Source organism: Chroicocephalus ridibundus, chromosome 1, assembly GCF_963924245.1.
Source record: "Chroicocephalus ridibundus chromosome 1, bChrRid1.1, whole genome shotgun sequence".
NCBI lineage: Eukaryota > Metazoa > Chordata > Aves > Charadriiformes > Laridae > Chroicocephalus > Chroicocephalus ridibundus.
Genome location: NC_086284.1, coordinates 82,230,855 through 82,258,750, shown reverse-complemented (window position 1 = coordinate 82,258,750; position 27,896 = coordinate 82,230,855). Strand labels below are relative to the sequence as shown.

Here is a 27,896-nt window from a genome sequence, read left to right as displayed (position 1 = left end):
AGGCGACAGCATCCTGTGCTGTGCTACAAAAAGCCTTGCCGGCAGAACAATAGAGGGGATCCTTGCCCTCTACTCAGACCATGTGAGACAACACGAGTACTGTGTGAAGTTCTGGGCTTCCCAGTACAAGAGAGATAGGGACATACTGGAGTGAGTTCAGTGAAAACACCACGAAGATGATCACTGGACTGGAGCATCTGTCACACACGGAGAGGCTGAGAGAGCTGGGACTGCTCAGCTTGAAGAAGGAGAAGGCTCATGGGGGACCTTATCCATGTGTGTAAGCACCTGAGGGGGGTGCAAAGAGGATGGAGCCAGGCTCTTCTCAGTGGTGCCCAGTGACAGGACCAGAGGGAATGGGCACAAACTGAAATATACATTAACTCCATTGAAAAAAAATGAAACACTTCTTTAATGTGAGGGTGACCAAGTATTGGAACAGGCTGTCCAGGGAGGTCGTGGGCTCTCCATCCTTGGAGATATTCAAAACCCAACTGGACACAGCCCCGAGCAACCTGCTGCAGTTGACTCTGCTGTGAGCAGGGGCATTGGGCTAGATGATTTCCAAAGGTCCCTGCCAATCTGAACTATTCTTTGGGTTCTGTCATCTCCTGAGATATCATCCAGCCTGAACTTTCCTAAAATCCTAATCCACTGACTCTACTATCAGTGCACACTGTTGTTTTTACTGTCATGCTGGAAAAGTGCTTTTATTGACCAAGTGCTTCATTCTTCCAATGAATTATTCCTCAGGGTTTAGATTTTAGTAATTTAAGCAAAACTCATGCACTGTACATTCCCCTTCTACCTAGCAGCAGCCTTCCTACGCAAAGAAAGCAGTTAGCTTTGAAGCAAATCTAGCTGACCTATATATGCCAATATTTTATGCTACGCTTAATCTGAATTATTTTCAACATGCGCTTTTCTCATCTGTGACTCAGGAACTCTGTGCCAATACGCAGTTGTTCAAAATACTCTAAACGTACCTCACATGCAGAAAAAAAATGGACTTCAGAGAAAAATTAAATAGGCTTATGTAAGTAACGACTGTTGCATAAGGTACAAATTCAAAAGAACAGAATATTGATCTTCAGTCATTCTCCATTGCCTGAGAATTTACCCAAGCAAATTGCAATATTTACATTTTGCATAAGATTTCTTAGTCAAAAAAGAGAACGAGTCATAAAGAAGATATTTTCCTTCAAAATTTGTTGCTTCCTTTTCAAAAAAATTGCAAATAGCATTGGAAAAATTGTAAACTAGTACTACTCCAACTACTAGTACCTAGTTGGACAACATCAAAATGATGAAATCCTAGAAGCTTCAGAATATCCATACTTTGCATTCTCTCACAATTTCCAAAGGCAGAATGAGAGTAAGATGTCCTGGATGCAGTTAACAGGAAAGGCCCATGTTTGCACATGCCTAACTCTACAAAGGATTTTGTGCTATGATTCACAGAAACGCCTCATGCTATATGTGCCCTTGAGCCTATGCTTAAAACCTGCGAGAAAATCTTATCTTTTAGGAAAAAAAAGGAAAATTTGTCAACTATAAACCAAACAGACCAATGCACTGCTCTTATCCCGAATCTGCAAATGCAAAACAACTACGTTATTAGCTGCCTTAATTTGTATGGTTGGGAAGAAAACAAATCACAATTCTAGAGTATAAAGGTAAATTGGTAAATTGTCCCAAGTCCCAGCTAAACATTTCATTGACATCTTTTTAGCAAAAGCATTCAGTTAGTGTTTTTATTGTCTTGGACATGGTACAGATTGTACACTGAGGAATAGTTTATCAAGTGTATGTCATAAAACATGGAAAAATTCAAACTGAACAGTAAAAGTATGAGCGAAAGTGGAAACTGTTACACAACCTTAACTCTAACAAGTCATTGCCAGACATCCACTACAATAAATGCCCTACTAGAGTGCAGTATAAGCCGCAGACAGCTGGGGAGCTGATTTTCAAATAAGGATTCTATATTGCAACGTGCGTGTAAGTGCTTGTCCTGGTTCCGGTGGGGATAGGGTTAACTTTTCCTGGTATTCCATGCCATGTGAGCCACGCCCACCCTGAGCTGCCGGGGGAGGGGGCAGGAAGTTGCTGCTTAAAAGCGGGCTGGGGCGTCCCGGGGCCGGCTGGTCGGCGAGCTGTGGGGAGCGGCGGTTCCGTAATCGCGTTTGTATATTCCCCTATCCGTGTTGTTATTGTTGTTGTTTGCCTGTTCCGTTTGCTGTTCTGTTAAACTGCCTTTGTCCCAACCCAAGAGTCTTGCCTTTTCTTACGATCCTTCCTGTATTAGGAAGGCACGTGCGAGCGGCACGTGGTTCTTTGTTGCCATCTGAGGCTAAACCACGACAGTGCTACAAAAGGAACACAATTAAGTCGATCAATGCATCAAAAATACCAAATCTGAAAAAGCTTTAATAACTGAATTGACATGTTGGGCTGGGTAGGGAAGGTAATTTAGTGTAGTATTCGGACCTATGACAGGATTTGTCACTCAGAACAGATGGCAGCCCATTTTAGATTAACAGGTATGTGAGACACTTGATTTCCCTTGGTTTTGCCATGCTCCCTTCACCCCTTTTCAAATTTTCCTTGGAATCCTTATTACTCCCATTGCATTGTACTGCTCTGACCATCATCATTACAAAAGACAAATAATTATCTGTTTCTCTTTTAGGGAGACAAAGCAGAACGGGAAAACTCAATATACTGAATTCTGCGTGGTTTTGTAGAAACAGTTCTTCACTCTGAAGAAAACCAATAGAAGGACTATGTCAGCAGTGAAGATTGCTGCTAGCAAAAGTATGCTTCTCAGGAGTTTGAAGAGGTGCAAACCTGAACAAATCTAATTTGGATGCCAGAACCGTGACTTCTTTGGTATAGCTCGTCTCACCTACGTCAATGCATCTGCTTTTTTAGTACAATTACGTCCACCACAGGAGTATTTGGTATGCTTTTATCTCCACACCAGTACTAGACTCATAGCTTAGACATAGCCTAAGCCTGATTTTAGTAATTGAGGCCAGCATTTTAACTTAAAGGTAGTCTTTAAACGGAGACACCTACAAATAAATATAACCTGACTTTTAAAGGTTTGAGATAAACAATGCTTGGAAGTCCTCAGCACTTTTACGAACTGGGCCACTTTAAACTGTGCACCAAAAAGCTCATATTCAAAAAGGTGCAAACTGAACATTGCAGGACTTCACTTTTGGATAGGAAGTTAACAATATTAAACTGAAATTAAACACATTACTTTATTCCTCAAGATGGGGGACATTCATGGTCCTACAGTGGAAGTGACACCACCTAGCCACCTTAGTGGTGGAATTCCTACGTCATCAACCCATGGAGGCTAAATGGAAATTACGCCTGACTGCTTTGTTTTTCTGGGCATAGATAAGCCCTGAGACAATCGCCTATGTGAAGACGCAATTATTTACTTACTTATTATAACACAGCTAAGCAATTAACTTCTCCAAGTTCTGTCTTGTGCTGGGGGGATTTAAGTGTACTGCCCCTGGACCAGGCATCTTCTCCAGCCTGCTTCTCCACTAGCAGGCAACTCAAAGCAGTCTCGCTGGTTGTATTTTTTTCTGCTAAATCACGTGATCAGTCAGTGTAACTCAGCGAGTGCCGCAACTTACCATTTCATTCCATCTGCAAATGTACTCAAGAATAATTTTTTATTTCCTTCCAGGTAACTGATAAAGCTATTGAGCAGTATCATGCCAAGAACAGATTCCTGTGAGCTCCCACTAGAAGCAACCTGTGAGATGAATATTCCCCAACTCAAATCACTTTTCAAGATGTTTCCATTATCCCATTTTTAATCCATTTAGTAGCCCTCGATTAGCCTGATTTTACACACTGTTCTTTTGTTTTGTTTTTAACCACAGCGTCAACAAGGCTAAGTAAATGTCACAAAGTAGTCTAAGTGTACTATTGTCAGCACAGTTACCTTTGTCAACTTCATTTGTGATCTTGGGAAAAGCAGTATCAAGTTTGTTTGACAAGATCTATTATCCATAAAAACTTGCTGGCTGGCATCAGGCATGCTGTCATCTCTTCGTTTTTTGTTGGAGGTATCTAATTTCAAACTTCCAATGACTTTGCTTGACCTATAGTTACCTGGATCATCTTGTTTAACCTTTAAAAATTCTGGCACAACATTTGCTTTTTCCAGTTCACTGGAACTCCCCTTGGTATGCCAAGATTTGTTAAAAAGCAACAATAATGGTTTAGACAGTTCATCTGTCCTATGCAAGTTTTCTAGTCTGACATAGAATTAAGGAGGAAATATAATTATTTGATTTCACTTCTAACTTCAATTTTAGAAAAGCTGAACTTCTACTAGAATGACCTGCCAGCGTTTTCATAATGAAGTGTAAAGCATCCATCAGTATCTTTGCTATAATGTTTCCAATAATCTCAAGTGCTTCTGTGCCTTGCAGGTGCAAAATACTTGAAATATTATACGGACAGTTTGCTTTTTACATAGTTGTTCTACCATATGTATTTCCTTTTGTCGTTTCTCTCTTTCTCCCACCATTTGCCCAGATTTTAGGGGAAAGCCTGCAAGTTTTACAGGGTAAGATTAAATGACAGATACCTGAAAAAAAGTCTGAACTTTTGTACAGTCATGTAAGTATCCTTGATGGCTGTGTTTGATCTAATTTTTAGAAGCTTTGTGTCCAGCTAATGTTAATAAACAATCAATGTAATAACCTTGTTTTCGGCAAACTCCTTAAACTGTAGGGGTTTGACCTCAAACTGTATTTAAACACTAGCCCTCTAAATTTGGCATGTATTATTTCTGAAGCTATTGATTAAACATCGTTCATCTGCCATCACATCTTATGACATTTATACTAGCAGGTGGAAAGGCAAGATGCTGTATAACAATTTCTGTCTTAATACCCTACTTTATCTGTCAATACAGATACAAAAATTTCTTTGGAAAAAACAATGACAGTATGAAAGAAGATTCAAACTGAATATAAGAAGCTTTTAAAATAGATCAGTGGATACATCATTGCTTATAGCTCTTATTTGCTGAATGCTATTACTAGCAAACTGTCGGGTATAGCTACTAAGTCAATACCTAGCATCTAGATTTCAATATGCTCAGTTTGAAGCATATTTGAATATTTCTTCTTCAAATATTTAACCTCAAGTCCTACTCTCTTATATGGGAAAAATCCCACAGAACCAGTGGAAATACAATGTTTTTGTGAATGCCTTTAGTATGTGTGGATTAAGTAAGAAAAACATTTGGCCCTTTACATAAGAAGAGAAGAGCAGTACAACTTGCAATTAATATGAAAATTTGTATGTGAAGTTCTCCTTAAAACGGAAAAAGTGATTGCTTGCTTGTGGGAGAGGAGTTACCTAGAAGAACTTTTTCCTGACATTTGGCTGGCACCACCATTCTTGATTGACTTTGTAAAGCCTTCTTCTGAATCATTACACAACACTAACCCACCTACAGATCTATCAGGAGGAATAAAAAAGGCTGGCTCTATTTTTCCACATCAGGAAAAGTTACTGTATTAATACGCTGTTATGTAGGATCTCCTACAATACAAATATATCAATGTAAAACAAATTCAGGATCTTTCAGCTTCAATTATCTCCATCTGTGCACGGCTCTAATGTTCAAAAGCCCTTTCCAGTGTAGTACCCAATAGCTTATTTTTAAAAATAAACTTTGTCTGGACGTAATTTTAGTTTTGTTAGTTCCTATCTTTCTTTTACATAATTGCATGCCAGAACTAGACTGTTTTTTTATAAGCCCCGTTATTAGAGAGAAGAATACATTCTGAGAAAACAGCTACTAACATAGGCCACAGCTGGACTCTCAAAATGCTGCTTCAAAAGACCAAACCCTGAAAAAGTATTATAAATCTTCTCAATTTCAGTGGAGATTCCTTGCATAGGTTTGGGTTCTTGGGATTGAAATAGTCTTGGAAATAGAAGAAACAAATCAAAATAACATATCTAATGAATGCTAATCATAATAACCAACAGAAGCAGGCTAACCCACTATCTTCTACCTGCTGGGATTTTGGTTCCCTGTCCAAGACATCTCTCAAGTCTGGAGCGCTTATTCTAAAATTGCTCTCAAGACTTCTGACAGGAAAACATGTATTTTTCACAGAATTGTTGTTGTTGTTGTTTCAGCATAGGAAACAACAAATATTTTTAGTCAATTCTACTTTTACCAACCCAGAACATAGGGCCAGTACCAAGTAAACTGGGATCCTGGATATAAATCCTTTGTCAATGTTTCTCACCTTCCCCATCATTTCTGCACTAACAGAACATTTTCCATTAGTGAAGAAAACTTCTACTACTTAAAATCGAAGAGTGGAATCAAGACTACAAAAATAAAACAGACCCTAAATTTAGGTTTCAATTTCGATTTTTTTTTTTTTTTTTAAGGAAAGATGAAGCTTTCCTTCTAAAAGGAAAAGTCCTGTAAAGACATTATTTTCCGATATGAAAACATAGAGGTGGAAGTAACACTAAGGCAGAACCACACTGAGGCTTGTGCAGCTCAGTTTATATACGTAATTACCCTAATGAAATTCTAAAACATCAGAGGCTTGCATGCAAATTTCCATTTACAGCCAATATAAAAACTATTTAGACAATCCCTCTTTACTTAATAAGTGTCTGACAGAACTATTTCAAGTAGCTAAGAAAAAAGATACAAAACCCATGTGCTTTGTGCCTGTGCTGCCAAAAACGACTTTGGCTGAGATGATATAACTCTACAAAATCATTTGTTAACATAATGTTATTTATTTCCTTGTTTTACTTAACTGCAATGTTTAATTTGTACCTGCATATGTTTGCACTTTTATTATGCTCAAGACCAAGATTTCAAAGAAACACAGGTTTGTGCAAGAAATATTGGTCTGAGTTCATCAGACTGAAACACTCAGCGCAACATTCCTAAAGCAACACCATGCAAAAAGCCGATTTTCCCATTGCATCTGTAAGCTGAAGTTGTGAGGAAAGACAGGAAACTTACCCGATTCCTGGAGATAGCGATACACCAAGAAATTCACTTCGTCACTGGTTATGCTCATCTTAGCCCAACCTCAATATGATGAGGTTTACGAGAAGTGTGATCCACGCTCTGTTCAAAGGGAAAGAAAAGAACAGGTTTTGTTTTATCTTGATTTAGTATGAAATTTATTATCAAAATAGAGGTGGGAATTGTTAAGATGTTTAAAGGTCTCATATAGTTATTAGAGCTGTTACATCCCAATGTTAGGCACTCATTACATGTTGTAAATCAAGTATTCAAGCGGTACTGTACCTTTTATTATAATTCAAATGTGGTATTTAACATATATGAGAGAGTCAGAGGGAGCATTTTAAAAACTTGGAAGCCTTTGCAAATGTCAACTCTTTTACTTCTGTGGCTTTACTACAGGTCCTTCAGACACTCCTTTTTACTGTGTGAGCATTTTCTTTTCAGAACTTCTGTCAATTATGGTCACGTATAACACACCAAATCATAACCTTTTTGCAGCCCCAAATTTGTAATCTTGTTTTCTGTCCAGTAGTTCATACACTGAAAAGACAGATTCTTTTCATACAAAACATGTTACTCAGAGAACTTAAATAAATTTCCCATAAAATAGAAACAAGTCAAAATTTAAGATGAGATTACAAATTTTATTACTGGGGGGGAGGGAGAGAGAGGGAAAAAAAAAAAGAGAGAACACCATATACCTTGTGCCAACAAGGAATACAAATATCTTGGCATTATATAAAGTTACAATGTTATAATGTCTCTGCGGATGAATGGTGAGCAAGAATTAAACTTCAATTATTCACGTAAGCAATCATAACCTTTAGGATGACAGTTTTACATTACTATTTTGGGCATATAGTCTGATAATACAAACATTGGTTTTTAAATGATAAATTTGTTTTGAACATTTTCCATTAAATCCTGATGATTCATTTCTGTTTGGGAATCTGCCTTAAGTAGTTTGGTTTGAAAAGCTGTAAGTACTTCTCAGACATAAACTTTGTCAGCCACACCATACCTACAACTAATCATGTAACGATTTGGACGCAGAAGCACACACTATGCTCTTGTCGCGTATTACAAATGAAAGACCGTAGGCGTGTGCTGTTTGTTTCAATTTCCCGTATGTCTCTTCTTGGCAAGCGGAAAGGTCTTTGTTCATCGAAAACCTCTTCAGTAATTCCTGTTGCCTAAAGTAGCACCTGCTACTGCAGGCAATGCTGATCAACTACAAGTTTCCCCTGCTGATGATTTAAACCAGCAGGTCACTCATGACCGTAACAGATGTCTCTGCATATTTATGTAAATGGAGGTCTTTCAAATCCTGGTAAGCCTTTTATTCTCCTGGGCTGCTATATTTCATCAATGGCTCGGATGCAGGTTTTCCATAAGAAACCATGGCTTGCTAATTTGGGAGACATCTTCCTCAAGTATTCCAGTCTTTATTACTACAGTTTTTCACTTCACAGAGAACAAGAAGAAACATAATATTGAAAATCGTGCAGTCTCAGTGGGAAAAATTTCATCCACTTTGGAAAGGACGATCACTTTCTGCTAAGATTCTGGATGAGGACAACACCAGCTGTATCCAACATCCAGTTCTGTCACACATGCCACGTATCGCCCTGGGAAGTCGTTTGGTCTCGTTTGTCCTCAACCCCTCATCTGTAAAATGGGCTCAAATTTCTCTGCCACTGGATCAGGAGACTGGAAGTGCTGGTAACCGTTAAGGGCTTTAGTTACCAAGATTGGCAACTGCAGGCAGTGAAAGCACTACTTTCAGTATAACTTTATATGTCCTTCTTCCAGATAAACAGACTTGTTTCTGAATAATTAATAAATTCCTGTGCCCCTTTTTGCACAATCATCACCATACAATGAAGAACAAGACAGACATTCACGGCAACAGTTAAGGCCATTTTCATCCCTGTCTGAGTACTTAAAATAAACCCGTATTGCTGCTATCGCCATGATAACAATAAATCAAGAAACTTTGATAGCTGTGGGTTTAAAAAAAACACCCGACATAACATTTCTAAAAGCATTTTAAAAATAGCAGTTTCAGTATTTGGTGGTAGGAAAGTTGGTAAAGCTGAAACCTCTTACAAAAATTCAGTTTCAGCAATGACGTACTTTGTGGTAAAATGAACTTTATTAAATGAAAAAAAAAATCAAGAAACTACAAATGCTGTTTCTGGATGCATCCTGCTAATTTAAGACAATAACATGATATTCCCACATACAGAGGGTTGCTTTGGGAAAGGGAAGGGAAGGGAAAGGAGGAGTGTTGTTTTTTGTTTGTTTTTCTAAAGAAGACTTTTCTTAAATGAATTAAAACCAGAGAAAATCAGCCTGACTGCAAAATAAATAGTCTGACAGCCCCAGAAAAACCTCCCCAGCAGCTACCTTTGTATCAGAATCCCAAGCACACCGAGTGGCTGGATTTACAATGCATTTTCCCTGAAGTCAGTCAACAGGAATTACTTTGACATATGTGTCGGATCATATCTTTATACACATTGTTACCATGACATAAATAACCAGATGATCCCCACTCATACATTTAAGGTTTCTTCCCTCCCACAGATGCCAGTGCAGCAATCAGATACACAACGGTAAAGCTTTCACCCGTCCAAACTATACACAGATCTTGGCTTTGACCCAGAGAAATCTATTCATTAGAAATTTGGCTGAGCTATGAAAGACCATACTCAATTTCATTAACGCTCTTCTTGATTTCCTTCTTCTCCACAGATAAACACCTCAAATAAAAGAGATTACAGAAGACATGCTGGGGAGGAGAGGAACGTACTTATCTTTTGTGTATCTCCAAGTCTGATTCATAAAGGACAAACAACTAGCCTCCCCCTCAATAAAATTTATTTTAATGCAGAAATGCATACTTTGTAGAAAATCACAGAAACCTTTAGTTAGCATTGTGATAGATTTATTTCTGCTAACTGATGGTCTCCTTTTGTTACTGGAGATGGGTATTACCTAGATTAATAGTTTTTTTTAAAGAAATAAATTATAGCTTATAAACAATACTGATGTGCCTTTGGAGACATTTCGCATTTAAACCAGCAACAGCATCTTAATTCTTCACAATGTCAAGAGGATTTACTAAAAGCATTCAAACATGTGCTTGAGCTTTCTTTACTTGCGACACTTTTTCCTGTACCCAATTACACATAACAGAAAGTTCTATTTACTTCAATCTTCCCTTAAGAATTTGGGTTGTGATCCTGCAGATATTTGAGAACGTCCAAACATATGAGCAGAGCGCACTAAGCCTTCCCAAAGTACGTTGGAACCTAAACATTCAACCCTCCCCAGGTGGATGGGTTGTCAAGATCACGCAAAATTAAATTTAACACTCATTTTAAATAAACACTTGGCTCTCAGTTCTGCTGGGATAGGCTAGCAGAAATGCTTCCCATACAGAGGTAAAAAGCTGGGTTATTAGCTCAGATACGCTACCGTTGTGCTTGTAGGGCTGCTTAGCTTTTGCTGAACTAAGTTGTTCAGCTGGAGTTGAGCTTGCCTCCAGCAAAGCTAACCCTGCAGTACCTCCCGTGTGCTCTGGGCAACCAGGACAGCTTATTTCCTGGAGTACACCACCAGACCTGATTTGGCTCTGTGCACCGACATACCAGAGGAGGTTCTCAAATTAAACCTTCCTGACGCACTGGGAATCTGGCTAATGGGCCATGCAAGTAACTCTGGAGAAGGCAGCCTCCTGTCTAGCTATGGTTCAGCACAGCGCTAGTCAGGTCGACCAAGAACAGTTTATTTACATGCCATCCCCTTACTCAAGGATTGTTCTTCGCTCTTATTCCGGCTTATTTTAGCACTGTTGCCATAAATAAGGCAGATCTGGCTGAATAATCAAGGGAAAGTACATTTTCCAACTTTGAAATAGCATCTAAAGGCACAGCTCCTCTGCCTCTCTTCTAAATCATGCTCACGGGGTCCTCCAGGGCTGTGTCCTGACCTCCAGGCTAACCCCATGGCAGGGGACGGCTGAGGCTATTTCAGGAAAGGAATTTACATTTGCTACTTGAAGCAGCATTGCCATCCACAGGGACTGTGAGTTACCAGTCCAATCTTCCCCTCAGGAAGGCGGAAACAGGCCAGACATTTAGGGAAAACACCTAAACTAAACCTGAAACTTAAATAGGAAGCCGGGCACTTCCCATTTCTGCATCCAGCCCTGCTGACAGAAATTCATCAGCTGGCTAGGCTGGCCCTCGTCTTACCCCCTGAAGAAAGCTGGAAGCTCCAGTCTGCTTTACCTGAGTGCTGAGCAGTTGTCAGCATCTTGGGAGGACTTTTTGAGGGTCATTATTGTTAAATAAACACCCTCCCCCTCAAAAATAACCCCAAACCCACAAATTTTAATTTATCTCCTGGAGGGGTTGCACCATTTACCTACTTATTTGACAAGGCTAGGCAAAAATGTCTTCTCGCAACCAAAGTTTTAATGACAACAAGATTGTCATTAAAATGATGAGGGGTGAAGAGAAATTGTGTATTTGTTTTGGGGAAAAAAAAAGGAATAAATGAGAGGTTTCACAAAAATGAAGACATTCCATAAAGTTCAAATATTTAATGTTACCAAATTGATGCCCTGCCGCACGCAACTTGAGGTCACGTACTTATGCTCCCATTTTCTCCTCCAAGATGGCTCCATGCACCAAGCTGCGTCTCTCAGGACCCACTACAGTGTCCCCAACACAGAGAAGAGAATGCGAACATAAGAACTAAAATAGACTTGAGGAAGGCACCGTGACAGCATAGCTACATCAATGTGTTACTGTTTTGCATATGCTCTGTAGTTTAATGAAAAACAACATTTCCCAAAGCTAGAAGCTACTTCTCACAAAACGAGTCACTTAGTCAATCTCAGTATTTTCTGTTGAAAAACACTTTCACCAGAAGCTTTCAATGAGCCCTACATTTCTGTATTTCTAGGCTGTGTCTTACCATAGAGCCAGAACAGAGTGAGCAGCCAGCAGCTCTTCCCCAAAGGCTAACGAGCTCTGCTTGGCCCACACAATCGCATTCCTCAGTCTTGGCTTTTAGCGCAGCTGCCTCTTCTTGAGGAGGAATTCCAGTACGCTTCTTTCCCAAAATGCCAAAACTGAACTTTTGTAGAGGAAAAGAGCACGCTCGGACCCCTCTCCCCTTGCAGTCTCTCCTGCCATTTCACGAAGCTAAAGAGTAAAACATCTCTTCTTTACAAGCATCCTGACAAAGGAATGAGACCATTGCATTCCTCCTGATTACAAGGTACGGAATATGCAGGATGGCTGTTTCCAAACTCCACCTTTGCCAGTCACACAAAATAACAGCTATCCTTGTTCAAAATGCAGCTTGTGCACGCATGACTTCTAGAGTCCTCCTTCTAAGGCTTGAACTTGACACCTTGCTCTAAAACAACCAAACCTAAAATACGAACAGTTGCTCCTTCTAGAGATCATACACTTAAGAAAGCAAATCAAGATATGCTCACAGTAAGAGCTGTACCGTATCTCCCTGGCTTTTCTTAGCAGGCAAATAGTTAACTACCCTCATTCTCTAAATGATCAGCATATGTCAACCGAACTATTTAATGACAAAACCGAGACAATTGAAACCTCTCAGAGTTACTGTCCTAGCCTCTTTACAGATGCTCACAGATGTCTTTGCGTCACTTACACTGTTAATATTTTGAGGTTTTCTTCACAAACACGGTAACAAATTTGTTGTTTTGGGAAAATGGAAGCTGAGATTCAGCAGAAGAGAGCAATCTCCTTTGAGAATGGTTATTGTGCTGTACAGTATGTGCTGTCTCACTTAAAGCTCTGTCACCAACATTTATAGCAGCTCAATAAGGACAGGGACCTCAAAGAGAAAAAGCAACAGGCTTGTCAGAAAACTTGCACTACCAAATGTTAAGGTGGTCTCTTCTTTTGGTTTTGGTTTTAAGTCTATTTATTTACACTGACCTTCTGCTGATTTTTAAAAGGCCACACTAAACCAAAACAAAGCCAGGGAGCCTCAGCTCACCCCCATTCTCACTGCTGCCTGTAAGGCCACAGTTTGACGAAAAGAAGTAACAACTGCATCTGTATCCGAGCTCTTCAGGAAAAATGGCACAGATATAAAAAAGGTCTAGCTTGGATCCTGACAAGTTAGGATGTCTCATACAAATAATCACTGAACTCAGCCTTATCAGCATTCAAAATCTGGTGCCAACTGAAGAAAGAGGAAGCAGAAGGAATGACAACTATAGACATGTGGCAGTGATCAATGGATCTGCAATTCTGTCTTGAAGAGGTCACTCTTGGATGAATCAAATGCTCTGCGGGTAAATCTGACAAAAATGGAGTTTTTATTTAAATAAAATAAAAACTTTGTTCAGGAAGAAGGTCAGTTTACTAAGCAGTACCTCTAAAAACATGCTTTTGGACAGATGAAGCTCTCTTTTTTTAAAGCATAACTGTGGCTACTGTATTTATCCTTTTAAAAATCTGCAATAAATTATCAAAATGGTTGTCCTTCCTGGAAAAAATGTTAACAAAATAATACATCATCCAGTAAAATATCAAAACACTTTAAAAAAATAAAACAAACCTAATATAAAAATATTAATAAAAATAACTTGGCCAACTAAACACTTTGGTGGACATCATTGCAGAAAGTTCTATTTCTGCATGAATACTACTTTTCTTTAAATTATAAATTACATTTCAAACTGAAAAGCCATTTGGAAACAAACCCACATCTATTTATCTAAAAAAAAGGGCAACAAAAGATACTCCAGCAATTTCTAAAGGCTATTCAAACATTTTTCAATTAATCTACAATTTCCAGCGCAAAATAACTAATTGTCAATAAAAGACAAGCGTTTCATCACTACATTCCCAGCATATTCTACTTCTTCTATCAAAAGATGTAGAACTGTGCATCAGCTCTTTCATTTTTATAATCTCTTAGTTTGATCAGGTTATTTTTCAGTTCTCAGCTGGTTTACTTAATTACATCAGCCCCCAGCATTTCACTTCTAAGAGTTCAAGTGGATCTTTTCCAACTCCCTTTGCTGAAGAGTGAAATAGGTTTTCCTGTATTGATCTTTCCTTTTTGGCACTTTGCTAAGGGGAAAAAAAAAAGCAAACAAAACCAATCGCTCTTCTTAATTAGTGCAATTGTGTTATACCTCTTTTATAGCTTAGTTCTAAGGAGAGGCAACTTCAATTATTTTTTTTCTTTTTTTTTAAATAAACAAAAATAATGTTTACACTAATATATTGTATGGAAAGCCCCAGGAAGCCAAAAATACGATTGATGGGAGAGTAATGGTTGACGGTAGTTATCAAGCTTACAAATGAAAATGAAATCAATTGTTTTAAAATAAAAAAGGAAGGAATTACAGAAGCTTGAGAAATCAAAACACACAATTTGATTTAGTTTGAGAATCAAGATACCTCATCACTCTTGGAACAACTGAAGTCAACTGGGAATGCTGCCATTAAACAGAACCAGAATTCTCTTCCTTACATGAGCACAAAATGGCAATTAGGACAAACTGGGGGACAATAGCATGTGTCCACTCATTTCAAACCAATTAGGCCAAAATACATGATCGTCTGATTGTGCAGTTACTTCTCTGTGCGTGCGTGCATTTCCATGTACGTAATGCAACAAGAAATGTGTTTTAAATCTTACGAGTAGTGCTACATGCTAAAAAAAGCTAAGAAAGATTGCAACTTTAAAAAGATGGCACAATTACTCTATCGATATTTCCTTTTCTTGATTTTTGGCAAGAGGAACAGCATATTAACGCTGCCTCAAATTTCACTTTTTGCTTAATTTACCTGGATTTTTACTAAAACCTCAACAAAACCAAAAGAAACAAACATTAGCATTTACATTTTTCATCCGTGTTTCACATTCACAGAGTAGTGAGGTGAAAGGAACATCATGGGATGAATTCCTACCAGAACTGGTTGTACCTGTTTCATTTTCTTCCTGCGACCACAGACATGAGTAAAGTAACACAGCTGAACTTTTAGAATTAACATTCCCCCAAATATTTAGAATAAAGCACAGTTTCTTTTTCACCTGTGGACAATTTCTCTGACACCTAGCAGTAAAGATCCACTAAAACATCAACGCGAGGTATCTGAGTCCCAAGCTTGCCCGTAAAAATGGACATAGGCAGACACCCAACTGCGATGAGACAGGCCAAGGTCCAGTAGATAAAACATTTGCCTTTGAGGTGAAACGATGCGGCTGGGACAGAAAAGAAGCTTCCAGAATCCTCCGTAAGGCCCTGAGCCACCCACTGCATGGGCAGCAGGATTAGCAGGCGTGATGTCCATTTCAAATGACATAGCAAGGAACACAAGAGCAATGGGCCTGGAAGGACAGGTGAGAAACAGCCTGAAGGCCTTGCCTGAAAGATGGAATATCTGAACAAGGATTTTTTTATTATTTCCTGCAACTTCGCTGTTTAAAACGGTGCAACTTTGGTAGTAGGGGCCAAAATCCTGACTTTTCCCAACACATCTGAGTGCTTTAATTAGACTGCAGAATCAGGTTGTGACTTGCTTGTACGCCTTACTTTTGAAGAGAGAGATAAGGATAAAACATCCACGCGTGGCTTTTACCATGTTCCTTACATAAACTACTTCCTATACCACCCTGAGGGTGAACCCTCATTTTAGAAACCACACTACTATCACCTTACCGGTTGCAATGGTATTTGTGCCAGCTACAGTGGTAGGTAACTCCACTACCCAACACGTTATGGACAGGCATGGCAGGCATGTCGCACAAATACTGTGAGACCAGCGAGGTGACCGGCAGGAAGCATGAAGGGGTTTGAGGTCTTTTCAAACCTGTAATCTAATACTTTGTTCCTTTGTCCCAGAGCTGTGGGGCGCAGGAAATGCTCTCCAGGCAAGGGGCAGCAACACAAACACAGCACCCATGCCATGCAGAAGGACCTGTTTGTCCACATACCTGTAGATTTCTGTGTTACTCCTCTCCCACAAGGCCCAGATATTCAGTAAAACCTGCGTTTCAATTACATGTGCATTTGGACTTCATGTTATTTTTTAGGACGGCATGACACAGGTGCAGTTAGAGAAAGATAAAATGTGAAATCCATTCTGGTACTGCCGTCTCATGACAACACCTATAACTTGTGTGACAAAACCAACCCTTGGACTTAGCAAAGGTCTACGTATAATGATGATACAAAACAACAGGAATCTGCTCTGGGCTAAAAAACTACATTTTTTAAGCTGTGCAGACTGGCCCCATGCAGCCAGCAGTGGACAGGAGAAGCACCAGCGTTGCTCACCACGCACGGGAAGAGGACAGGCACATCCCTGTTCCCTCACAAGTTGGAGCAGCATGGCTTCCCAGTGAGCAAGAGTCATGCTAAGGATCTGTGAAGGTCTGGAGACCAGCCGGGCGCCACAGCAGCACAGCTAGTTCATGTTTGGATGGCCTCAGGCAAAGGGAATGTGCAGCGACGTCATTAAGGGGGTGGGTTTTTATTAGTTTCTGCTAATAAGCTTAGCAGATGTTACTGGGAACAGTTTGATGTTATTTTTCCATCATTTATGACTTTATTTTTAATTTTTCCCTCAGAGCAAGCAAAGGCAGTAGATCTTACCACATATTTCAACCTTAACTTGTTTTCCCTGTAGTATTGTTAAAAGTGTAGCTGAGGATTTTCTTTATTTTTATTATTATTATTATTATTATTATTGTACAAAGGGAAAAAGTATTTTTCCCATTTGCCCATAATTCCAAAATAGTTGAATGGATTACACTGTGTGTTAAGGAGGAAAAAATACTCTTCAGACTCACAACATGGAAAATTTCACCGCCGAAAATGAGTATTTTGTAAATTTTAGAATATGTGAAAACAAAGAATTATAATGGAAACTATTTCAAACTTTTATTATGGCAGATCCTATTATAAACTAATTATAAATATATTAACTATGGCTATAAATACTTAATGTTTTGTCTGGAATAATCCTAAGAGAATGTCAATGTTAAATCCTGTAAGGACAAAGATTATATAGGATAGCACAACGTAACAACAGAAAAATAAATACACAAATTCAGGGTATTTCACTGCTTTGTGTTTCTACCTCCAACATTTAGCTCTTAGCCACATAGAGGGGAACAATCCCTTCCCTTGACTGACTGGCTGCACTCCCACTCACACAACACAGACTATTTGTTTTTTCTAGTTCATACAAAAAGAAATTACACTAGTGTTATAAAGACGTAAAATCTCCATGTTGCTTTAAAATGAACATCAGTATCGGCGTTAATTGAAAGGAAGTAATTTTTCCAAATTCGAACAGTCTCCCTCATTGTCCTCTTTACTAATTTTATTTGGAAAAAGAATTTTTATTTGGAAAATACGTGCAGGAAGGTAGATGGGGTAACACTCCATACTGTCATGCCTACTGAATCTTCTAAGGATACTGTAACCAAGCGAGTATTTTAGTCATCCAGCTCCTGGAACATAATTCTCAAAGGCTAGTTAGCTATGAAATTCCCTCTACAAGGAATGGGGAAAGTTATGTGCCTGTTTCAAAGATTTATGTGTTTTCCTGCAGCCATGGATTAGACACTTGTCTGAGACTGGGATTCATTGCTTCAAATTTCCCCTCCAAATCTAGGCTCCAATTTATATCTTTGGCTGTAGAGAACTGACTCAGTATTTTTATTTAAAAAAAAATAGGAGAAAGGTGGCAGTGAAAGTGGTATAAGAGATTTAAGAGACTGAAGATTAAAGTATTCACTTAAGAATTAGCAAGTTCAAACTTGCATTTTCCAGCTCCCAGGAGAGCACACTTCACACCTGGTTACAGGTTGCTGAAAGAAAAACTCTGTAGAGCAAAGAATGTGATACTTGGAAGCCAGAAGGACGGGGGAAAGAAACAGAGATCTGTAACCCCAATTAATGATCCCTTGCTACTGCAGGTATCTTGCAGCTGAATCGTGAACCACATATGTTACAATTTTTTCAACGTCAATGAAAAATATGCATAGTAAGTATGAGCATTTGTGTATTGTTTACTCAAAGATGAATTGTCATTATTTTTTTCACCCTTCACCACTATTTTTTACATATGTTTTACATTTTCTTATTAACAGAAGATAATTTTGGTCTCTTCTTATTTCTACAGAAATTCAAGAGTCTTTGTAGTATTACGCAAGGAGCAGACATCAACACCTATATTTAAGTATGACACATTATAAGCTTATATTATCACTTATAATTTGACCCCATTTTAACTATTTGGACCGTAAAGCTCCACGGTGAGTGTTTGCCTCAGGCGAAATTTTTTCTGGAAGGCATAAGCAAAAATAGTTCAGTTGTTTCAGAGTGAAGGTGAGGAAAACACAGTTTTGCAGATATTTATACAGCTGTTTCGGTGAGAATCTCTAGTGCTTCCACACTTTGGAGCAGGTACTTGACATTTGGCAGAGAGGTTGCTCTCATGGCAAAGTGCCTTTTCTGTCACAGTGAAAATCCACACAAATTTGACTAAAATAAAACTTCCTGAAAATACTACTTGTGTATGCTCTGCATAGGTTTGTTAGCGGGCTACAACTGAATTATCAAAATATTTTCCTTGCATTAACTTTGCTTCACTCTCAGGTGATAGGAGCTCAGAGCCTTTTACACAAGGGCAAGTAGACGCGTGCTGATGCAGCAAAAAGGGAAAGGGATGGGACAGGGAAAGGCTGATGGACCACTGGGTTGGTTTCACTTACGCAAGCAGCTATGCTCATCCACTCTCTCCAGAAAGCAGAGAATACTCTTTCTTCCCAACAGGCATTTCAGAGGAAAAACAATTACAGTCAAAATATAACACTGATTTTGAAATCTCTCTGTAGTCCTTCATACTATTTTTTTATCAGTAGTTTATTCCTGCACATTTAGACCATGTGATACTTAATGCCCTGTAGCTGTATTTATTAACAATCTTATTTTTATTATTTTTACAAGTTAATGATTTTCCCCCAAGCATTCATTTATAAGGCTTGACTAGTTCATGCAATTATTAAAAAATATTTTTAAAAGTATCATATTTTTCAACATAAAGAGATGATTTTTTTTCCTCTCCCACTTGTTTTTTCTCATTTAAGAAGCTTAAATAGCCTATTTGTGTGTTTATAAGGAACCATATTTAAATTTGGTCAAATTTAATTTGAAAATTACAGACATTTTCAGCTCTTAGTAAATATTTAACCAACTCCTTTGAACATCAGAAATGCATACAAACACACACTGTTCAATGCACGCTCATTCTTGGGGATTGGATACAAAGACAGAAAAGCAACAAAACTTTTTCTTATCAATGCCACTTTTAAAATGTTGGCGTTTAAGGAGGTACATTTTTAAGTCTTTTTGGCTGTCACTGAGCAATATTTTGGTACTATAAACTAGACAAAACGTGATCAAATATAATGCGTCAGTGAAGAGCCATCACATAGATTTTTATTCACTACCAACTTGTACAGAGCTGCTCTGGAGCTGGAGAAAAGGAATATTCTAAACCATACTGTCTACAAAGGAAGGAAAGATTTACTCATAAGACTTTCACAATGATGCAAAAAATTATTCCTTTCTCTCCTTTATTAACAGATGCCTGAAAATTTAACCTGATGTCTAAGAATGCTTACAACCCCCCAGGTCCAAAACATTTTTTCTACCACAAAATGGATGATTCCCCTTCCCATCAAAGCTTGGAAGGAAGCTTAAAGAGAGGAAAACAACTGACCAATTTTGTATTTCATACTAGTGCATCACTGTTACCCGATACAATAATATTGTTTTGTTCTCTTTAAAAGGAAAAAAATACTATCAAAGATATTTTGTAAAGAAATTTTACTTTTTAGCTGCTATACTTAAGTCCAGACCTGTGTGCAAATCTGCCACAATTTCTAACATTTGTAAAACATTCTGTAAGAAATGTAGTCACTAAGATGCAATGGCTATCTATTAATACTAAATGAAAACCTTGCAATTGTTTTACTTTATCTGAGCTAACCAGTGAGAGAATAACAGCACGTCTCAATACATTAATTCTTATAATCACTTTTCTAAATAAATACTCTGTTGCAGCAGCTTTATTTTAAAATTGAGGCAATTGGTTTATCTACAGTGAAATGCACAACTTTTATTTAAAATTTTTTATAAGGATCTTTTTTGATTACTTTTATTAAAATTTTTTGCTCATAGTTATTTAAAACCAAGTTACTACGATGCCTGTGAGGTGAAGCTGAAGCTGTAAATCATTTACACATGATGTCTATAATCACCAATCCATAGGACACAGAACCATATAACACACAAATTACCACAGAGACATAGCACCTCACCAAGTCACCTTAAAATGGATGATTGTTAAAACAAAAATTGCAAAGGCAACTAAGAGAGATGGCCTCTCCTGCCACCAGTTGCTAGAGCAGTCAGTCACCTTTTCTTCTGCAAAGGCAAACTCATTCCCCGAACTTCTCTCTGGAACAAGCCAGCTGAGCCAGAGAAGAGGAATCATGAACTTTCACATATTGCAAGGTCTGAGCAGAGTTTGAACCGCGGGGCTTAAATTCAGGAGACTGGTAGCAGATTGCGTGGTGAGAGAGCTGATGAGTAGGACCACATGCATATATCACGGAACCATAGAATACCAGGTTGGGAGGGACCTCAAGGATCATCTGGTCCAAACTTTCTTGGCAAAACCACAGTCCAGACAAGATGGCCCAGCACCCTGTCCAGCTGAATCTTGGAAAGGTCCAATGATGGGAAATCTGCTGCTTCCCTCAGGAGATTATTCCAATGGCTGATTGCTCTCATTGTGAAAAATATTCCTCTTGCGTCCAACTGAAATCTCCCCAGGAGTAACTGGTACCCACCACCCCTCATCTTTTCCATGTCACTCCTTGTAAAAAGGGCGTCTCCATCTTCTTTGTAGCCACCCTTTAAATACTAAAACATATTATCTGAAGACGTGGAAGAAAAGCTTCAATGGAAGGGCAACAACACACACACAGTGAAGAAGAAGGAGGCTGCCAAGTTCTGGGAAGCAGCCGAGTGAGAGCCATGATGGGCAAGAGTGCTAGCTGAAGCGAAGCTGCATTCTGAGAGCAAAGAAATGGTTTCCTTTTAATTCCTGCTGTTTAATTTCACACTCTAATGGCGTTTAGGAAACACCATTTACTTTGATTACAGGTGAGGCTGTAAAACAGAAAAGTTGCACAACTACTTCTCCCTCAAGTCTATATTCCAAAGATTTCACAACTCCTGAAACACCTACACCACATGCTCCACTGAAATCACTCAATGGTAGTGAAAAATCCTGGAAAACCCCCAACCTTAATTTCCCTCTCCCCACAAGATCACACATGAAAAAAGACTTGTATTCAGCAAGTGGAATAAATGGGTTTCATACTAGTGAAATTGGCGCCTGTAACTATACCTCTAAAGTAAAATGGCATTTTCATCATTTTAAGAAATCATAGAATCACAGAATCATAGAATGGTTCGGGTTGGAAGAGACCTTAAAGATCACCTAGTTCCAACCCCCCTGCCATGGGCAGGGACACCTCCCACCAGACCAGGCTGCTCAAAGCCCCATCCAGCCTGGCCTTGAACACTTCCAGGGATGGGGCATCCACAACCTCCCTAGGCAACCTGTTCCAGTGCCTCACCACCCTCACAGGAAAGAATTTCTTCCAAATATGTAAATCTACGCTCTTTCAGTTTAAAACTGTTATCCCTTGTCCTATTACTACACTCCCTGATAAAGAGTCCCTCCCCATCTCTCCTGTAGGCCCCTTTTAGGTACTGGAAGGCTGCTATAACGTCTCCTCAGAGCCTTCTCTTCTCCCGGCTGAACAACCCCAACTCTCTCAGCCTGTATTCATAGGAGAGGTGCTCCATTCCTCTCATCATCTTCGTGGTTCCTCCTCTGGACTCGCTACAACAAATAACCCATATTCTTTAGGTATAAGCAGGATACTCCGTCACGCCACTTTCAGAAGTAAGGGATTACATACAGAAGAACGGAAAACTATATTGTAAGTAGATATTCCCAAGACAGGATCGGAAATATTACTAATATTAGACGTGAATACACTATTCTGAAGGCTGTGTCTTCATACAGATGTAAGTTCAAACTATTTGCATGAAGAAAAAACACACTCTTGCACCTCTGGAAAAACAGGAAAGAAGTTCCTCGTGGTACCGATTAGATATCCCCTATGTTCTTCTACATTTGAAAGAAGTGTATCATTCCTCTTTATACAACTATAATATAAAAAAGCACACAGGAGACCAAAGTGTGAGAATACATCTCTAATCTTGTGTTAATTCAGAAACCAAACTCCTTTTGAAGTCCAAACTCCCCATCTGTTCCTATTTCCCATCTATCAGCTGAAATTTTGGCTGAATCTGGGGTAAGCTAACTGGCTGACCATGGCTTGAGTGTCCATGGCAGGGAACAGTTTACAGACAAAATTTGCTACTGCAGGCACACAACTGCGTGGACCTGTTGAATCTCCAATTTCAGCTCAAGTTCAGCCACAAGTGTGAAAGATAACACAGATGTAGTTAGCTTTCATTCAATGTGGCACATCAGACTTTCTTACCTGCACTACTCTTCTGGTAGGTAATATAAATAAGAGGCAGAACGAGCCATTAGAGGATTCACTATTTAACAGAATAGCATCCAGGTCCTTCACATGAATATAAAATGGCAGTTTTGAAGTCACAAATGTATTGAGATAATTAGATGCTCAGTGTTAAACAAACCAGACCAGGGAGGCGGTCTACAATTATTCTCTTAATAGCATCTCTTAGGCTTCCTGACAGCATCTAAAGCAATGCCTGGACTGCCTGACGTGGCTGGAGAACCTCAATAGTGTTATCTAGCATATACATTAACAATAAAAACTGGGAGACAGACTTGTCACAGGTTACAGTGTTCAGGTTAAGATCTTCAACAGAAATCATTCAGGTACAATACCTCATTAAAATTGTGCTCAAAAGCTGCTAGTGTGTCACAGAAACGTTTGTTAGAAAACTAGTCATTAATATCTCTATTTTTTCTCCTGCATGGAGTCTGCAACTGAGTTTCACTGCTTATGGCTATTTCTGTTGGTTTAGAATCATTCTTTCTAGACTGGGCTTTTAAAAAAAAAAAAAAAAAAGAAAAAAAGAGTTACCTAGATTTAAGTTGTATGTCCTGCACGTCTGTAGGTCAATTAAAAAAATTCAGTCTTGCTTTATAAACCACCTTCACACGAGATCATAACAGAAATCATTTAAAAGATGGATGAATACAGTTGACTGGCACGTGGCAGAATGTGGTAACTTGTATGCCAAATTTGATATAACTTAATTTGAAAACTTTAAAAACTAGAAGTTCAAAAACTTTCTTTAAATTCTATAGATGTGAGTTAAGTTTACTATCGCTTTCAACCTGTTTCAGAAATACCAAACCTGAAATCTTAAAATATTAAGAAGAATCTTAACATTTCCATTGCCTGCACTGGAACACTTCAGTTCACACAGACTCCTTCAAGGCATTCAAAAACTGTGTGGTCCAAAGTCTCCTTGTGGATTTCATTCCATGAGATACCAGGCCATTCCCAAGGATGAAAAGGAGCTTGGTTATTTCCCAACAAGCTTGACATTGTTTTGCCATTTCCTGAATGAGCATATCAGTCCTTGGCCACCACACAAATCATCTACTCAGGACAGGCTATTTTCACAGTTCCCAGATGGTCTTTATGTACTTTCATGCATGACATGAACTTCACAGGATACAAACACTCTGGCGACCTTGGTACATGTGAAAACTGTTCTCTCCAAGCAAAGAAAGGTAGGAGCTGTGTCGTGCACACGGGTACATCTATTCATAGTTATGTCATGCACTTCAGCTAGCACTGCATCATTTTATTTTCACAATGTACTTTAGCATTTGTCATTGGCAGGAGTTCAATTGGTGTCATAGAAAATATACTGTCTGCAGTTTCAATTCGTTCTAGTTATCTGCTGCTTCCAAAGGGAAATCTGACGAACCATTTGCATTCAGAAGTCGATTGGTACTTTTGACCCCAGCTCCATATTTTGACAGCAAACACTCAGCAATATTACCCATTTCTGAAATTATATTGGAGATACTATTGATATTCAGTATTGCTGAATAAACTCTTCCAAAAGATTCCCTTGAGGCTGTCTTCACATAGTCTTGGAACTAGTAAGAAAAAAAGTCCAGATGCAAATATTTTGACCTCACCATTACTAAAACTATATGACTGAAGCATAACAACCAACTACCTCTAGGAGACCCAACAGACAACTTGCCACAAATTACATTCCTTTCTGGGGATAATCAGTTATCCATATAGTTTGCTGCTTAACAAATTCGGTAATTTACCGCCTATACAGCGATTCATGTAAATGGATATAAATGGTGATAGTCCATGCAATAAACCAACAATTTTAATGTGTCCAATATGCTTACAGCCTCTGAAGGCTCCTTCCACACTACTGAGACGCTAAAAGCATAGCAAAGCTATGCTCTGGAGAGCAAAGCTAGTTCTGGAGACCACAGAGAAGGTGGAGCCTATTGTACAAAAGCAGAGATGGCTGATTATTTGCCCAAAAATAGTTACAGCAGAAGAATTTGAAGTGTCCCTGGTGTTTCAACTGCCCTTTTTGGCTCATTACTATGTAGCTCCAGGCCATAACCGAAACCAAACTACATGTCAATGAAGGGTACTGACACATGACAGAGAAGGCTTGTGGACTTGGATTTGCAACTAAGACAGCATATAACAACTTTTGTGTGACAGCTATTCCAGGCACTTGCTAGACTGGTCTTCCTATTCTGCTCCAGTTCTGGGCACGTCAACTTAAAGAAAGGCTGTTGATGATGATGATAATGAATGGCATGTTAGTTTCAAATAGGTTTATATATAGAAGATGAGAAGCATTTCATGTAGCTGCAAATATAATGACAAAGTGACAGTATGCATAAGGCCACAGGACACACAACATAAAGGACACAATAAGCCTTTTTCCTCACACTTGGAACAACTTCATAATTTTAGCACAGTGTTACAGCAAAATTCACCAAAGAACTTTTTTTTCTCTCTCCATTAAGGTCTTCTGGGAAAACTCTGCTCTGGGTGCCTGAAGTTCAAACTACACCTTCTAATACTGAAGTCCTTCATCTGTACTTTGACAGAGAATTGATATTTTCCTTCTTTGCGTTCAAAACTCTATACAGTTTTAAAAGCAAGTCTGGTACTCAATACAGTCACAGAGAGATTAATCTCTCTGACCTCAAAACTAAGGAAAATGGAATGCCTGTGAACAAAATAAACAAGAAATGCCTCTCTCAGATAGCTGAGTTGTGCCTGTAAAGATGGCAATAGACTATTATTGGAACTGTAGCCACATTTTTGTTTGGTTGGCTTAGCTAGAGACCAGGGATAAAGAGAGAATGAAGTATGTGCCCCAGATATGTGCTCTAGACATTCCCAACTTGCAGCATGGCAGGAGACATGAGTCTCACTCCAGAGTTTCGCTCTTTCTCCTGAGCTCTTACCTGCTTTGGACTTCTAGAAGTCTGCAGGTGAGGACCCTGGTGTGCAGCCCCAGCAGGGCCCCCCCAATCCCAGTTCGCTACCTGCGAGAGCAGGCTGTGCTAGAGCTACACCTGCCCTGTGCTCAGGACTAGGTGCTGTGACAAGCCTCTGGTCCATAGCAGCAGGGGATCCAGCATCCCAGGTCCCCTGGTCCCACCCCTCAGCTGGTATGTCTGAGCTACCTTCATTAGATGCTACCTTAATATGAACAGCAACAACTGATAAAAACGTACGGATTAAAGAAAGGAAGTCTGGCTCTGAAGTCTGGCTCCATCACAGATTTGTTTTCTGACCTTGATTTACACCTGAAAGCGCGTGTTTTGTCAGCTGCAGTCAGCGAGAGGTAAGGTGGCTTTGGTAGGCGAATGACAAAATGGAGGTATCATCTGGCAGCAGCAGCAGAGACTCCTGCCATGGCACTCTCCACTGCAGCACCAGTCCTGCCGCTGGAAATGTCTCTGCACAAGTGTGAATGCGATGCAGAGGCAGCAATGCAGGTGGAAGTCGTATCTTTCAATTAAAACAAAAAATTGTGTGATATATTAAGAGGCCTATGCACACACTGAACTATTTTTCTTTACTAAAGAGAAAAATCCCTTTTTAGAAAGAATTTCACTAGCCTTTTACAATCTCTCCTTAGCTATCAGCTTAAATAACGTAATTTGACCACCCTTACGAGTGAGTCGGATGGTAAATGGAGTTCATGGTAAATCCAGAGATTAATTAGAAATTGTTAGCCTGTTTATATTAGCTTAAAAACATGTGTTAAAAAGACACATATTTGTTTTCATATCCAGCACAATCCCCTTCGCCTTAAAAGCTCAGAACTATCCCAAAATTTAGTAACAGCCACCTGCATCCATAGAGAAAAACAGTATTACCCAGGGATTAAATCCTTTGCCACAAAATCTTATGTTTTGTCTTGTATAATCCCTAAGCCATTTTTTGGGCCAGAGAAAGAAAAACACCTATAGTACTAAAAATCACTACGTTTATTTGGAACCACAACGTGCTTGTGAATAAAATCATCATTTGAACACTGAAATTAAGACAAAATATTTCAAGCTTGCTTCATATTGCCCTAATAAAGTATGTTTTATAATTCAAAATAATGGGAGAAACTAAGCAGTTTAGGCTGAAGACTGATTCCCCAAGATTACATTTGTTTCTCAGTTCTAACTCCCCAACCTTGGGAAATACAACTTCATCTCTTCCTTTCAGCCCACTGTAAGTGGGCTTTATAATAGTTCACTTAGGATTCATCCACCTCATCAGTGTTCAGTGGTAATTAGCTGGGCAAAATTTATAGAAAAAAATCAAACAAAACCCAAGATGATAATGCATACCTTATCCAAGGACATAAACCTCCACATATCTTCACTTTAAAAATTCCCTTCAAGATACACCATCATCACAATAAAAAAAAACCCAACCCTGACTTTGAATTCAAGGTTGATTGAATTTCATCACACTCCCAACCTTCCAGCTTCCTGTTAATTCAAATTATTAATTGGCAGATACCCAGAAAAAGCAGGGGAGGGGAAATCTAATTTGTGCATGTACTTAGACAACTAAAAACTCCCTTTACAATTGCTTATGTCCATACTCCCTCTGTTCATCTTCCAAAAAGCCACAAAATAAAAGCAGAGGCACTTTCTTAGTGGAAGAGAATGAAGGGCTAAAAGTATAACCCATTTTTCAGCAACTGCAGAAACACACATCCTTGCCTTTTTTGCTCCCCTTGTTTTCATCACTGGTATTAGTAGTTATTTTTTAACCCCTGCACAATACAGCAAGTCCCTCTGACAGGAGATGCGAAGGCAACGCCTCTTTCCCAAAGAACTTGCAGTTAAAGCTCTCCACTAAACCCACCGGAGTTATTAAAGGACGAGACTTTATGGCTCTCAAGTGAAGCAGGGGCATGACAGTGATCCTGCGGTACTTACAGAACCTCATCGCTTGCAGCTGTAAGGGAGGCACAGTTTACGAGGAAGAAGAGGAGGGATGCTGGGGTCTACATGTAAGTGCGCAAAAAAATGGATCTCTCCACTTTCGCAGCTCGCTCTTTCTTACATCACCTCCCACAATTATTTTTGTCTTTTGTCGTTTCTTTGTTATGCTTTTAGAATTTCCCTATTTCCCC

The 27,896-nt window shown here is 39.1% G+C and overlaps 1 protein-coding gene across 5 annotated transcripts in view; it reads right to left on the bottom strand.

Annotated features, from left to right (window-relative positions):
* The window catches only part of TBL1X (transducin beta like 1 X-linked), a 203,623-nt gene that overhangs the window by 50,868 nt on the left and 124,859 nt on the right, over window positions 1–27,896 (bottom strand). For all 5 annotated transcript variants that reach the window (XM_063341306.1, XM_063341312.1, XM_063341320.1 and 2 more), the window contains one exon: window positions 7,055–7,162. In XM_063341306.1, coding sequence (XP_063197376.1) covers window positions 7,055–7,112 — 58 coding nt within the window. In that variant the 5' untranslated portion in view covers window positions 7,113–7,162. The remainder of the gene's footprint in view (window positions 1–7,054; window positions 7,163–27,896) is intronic.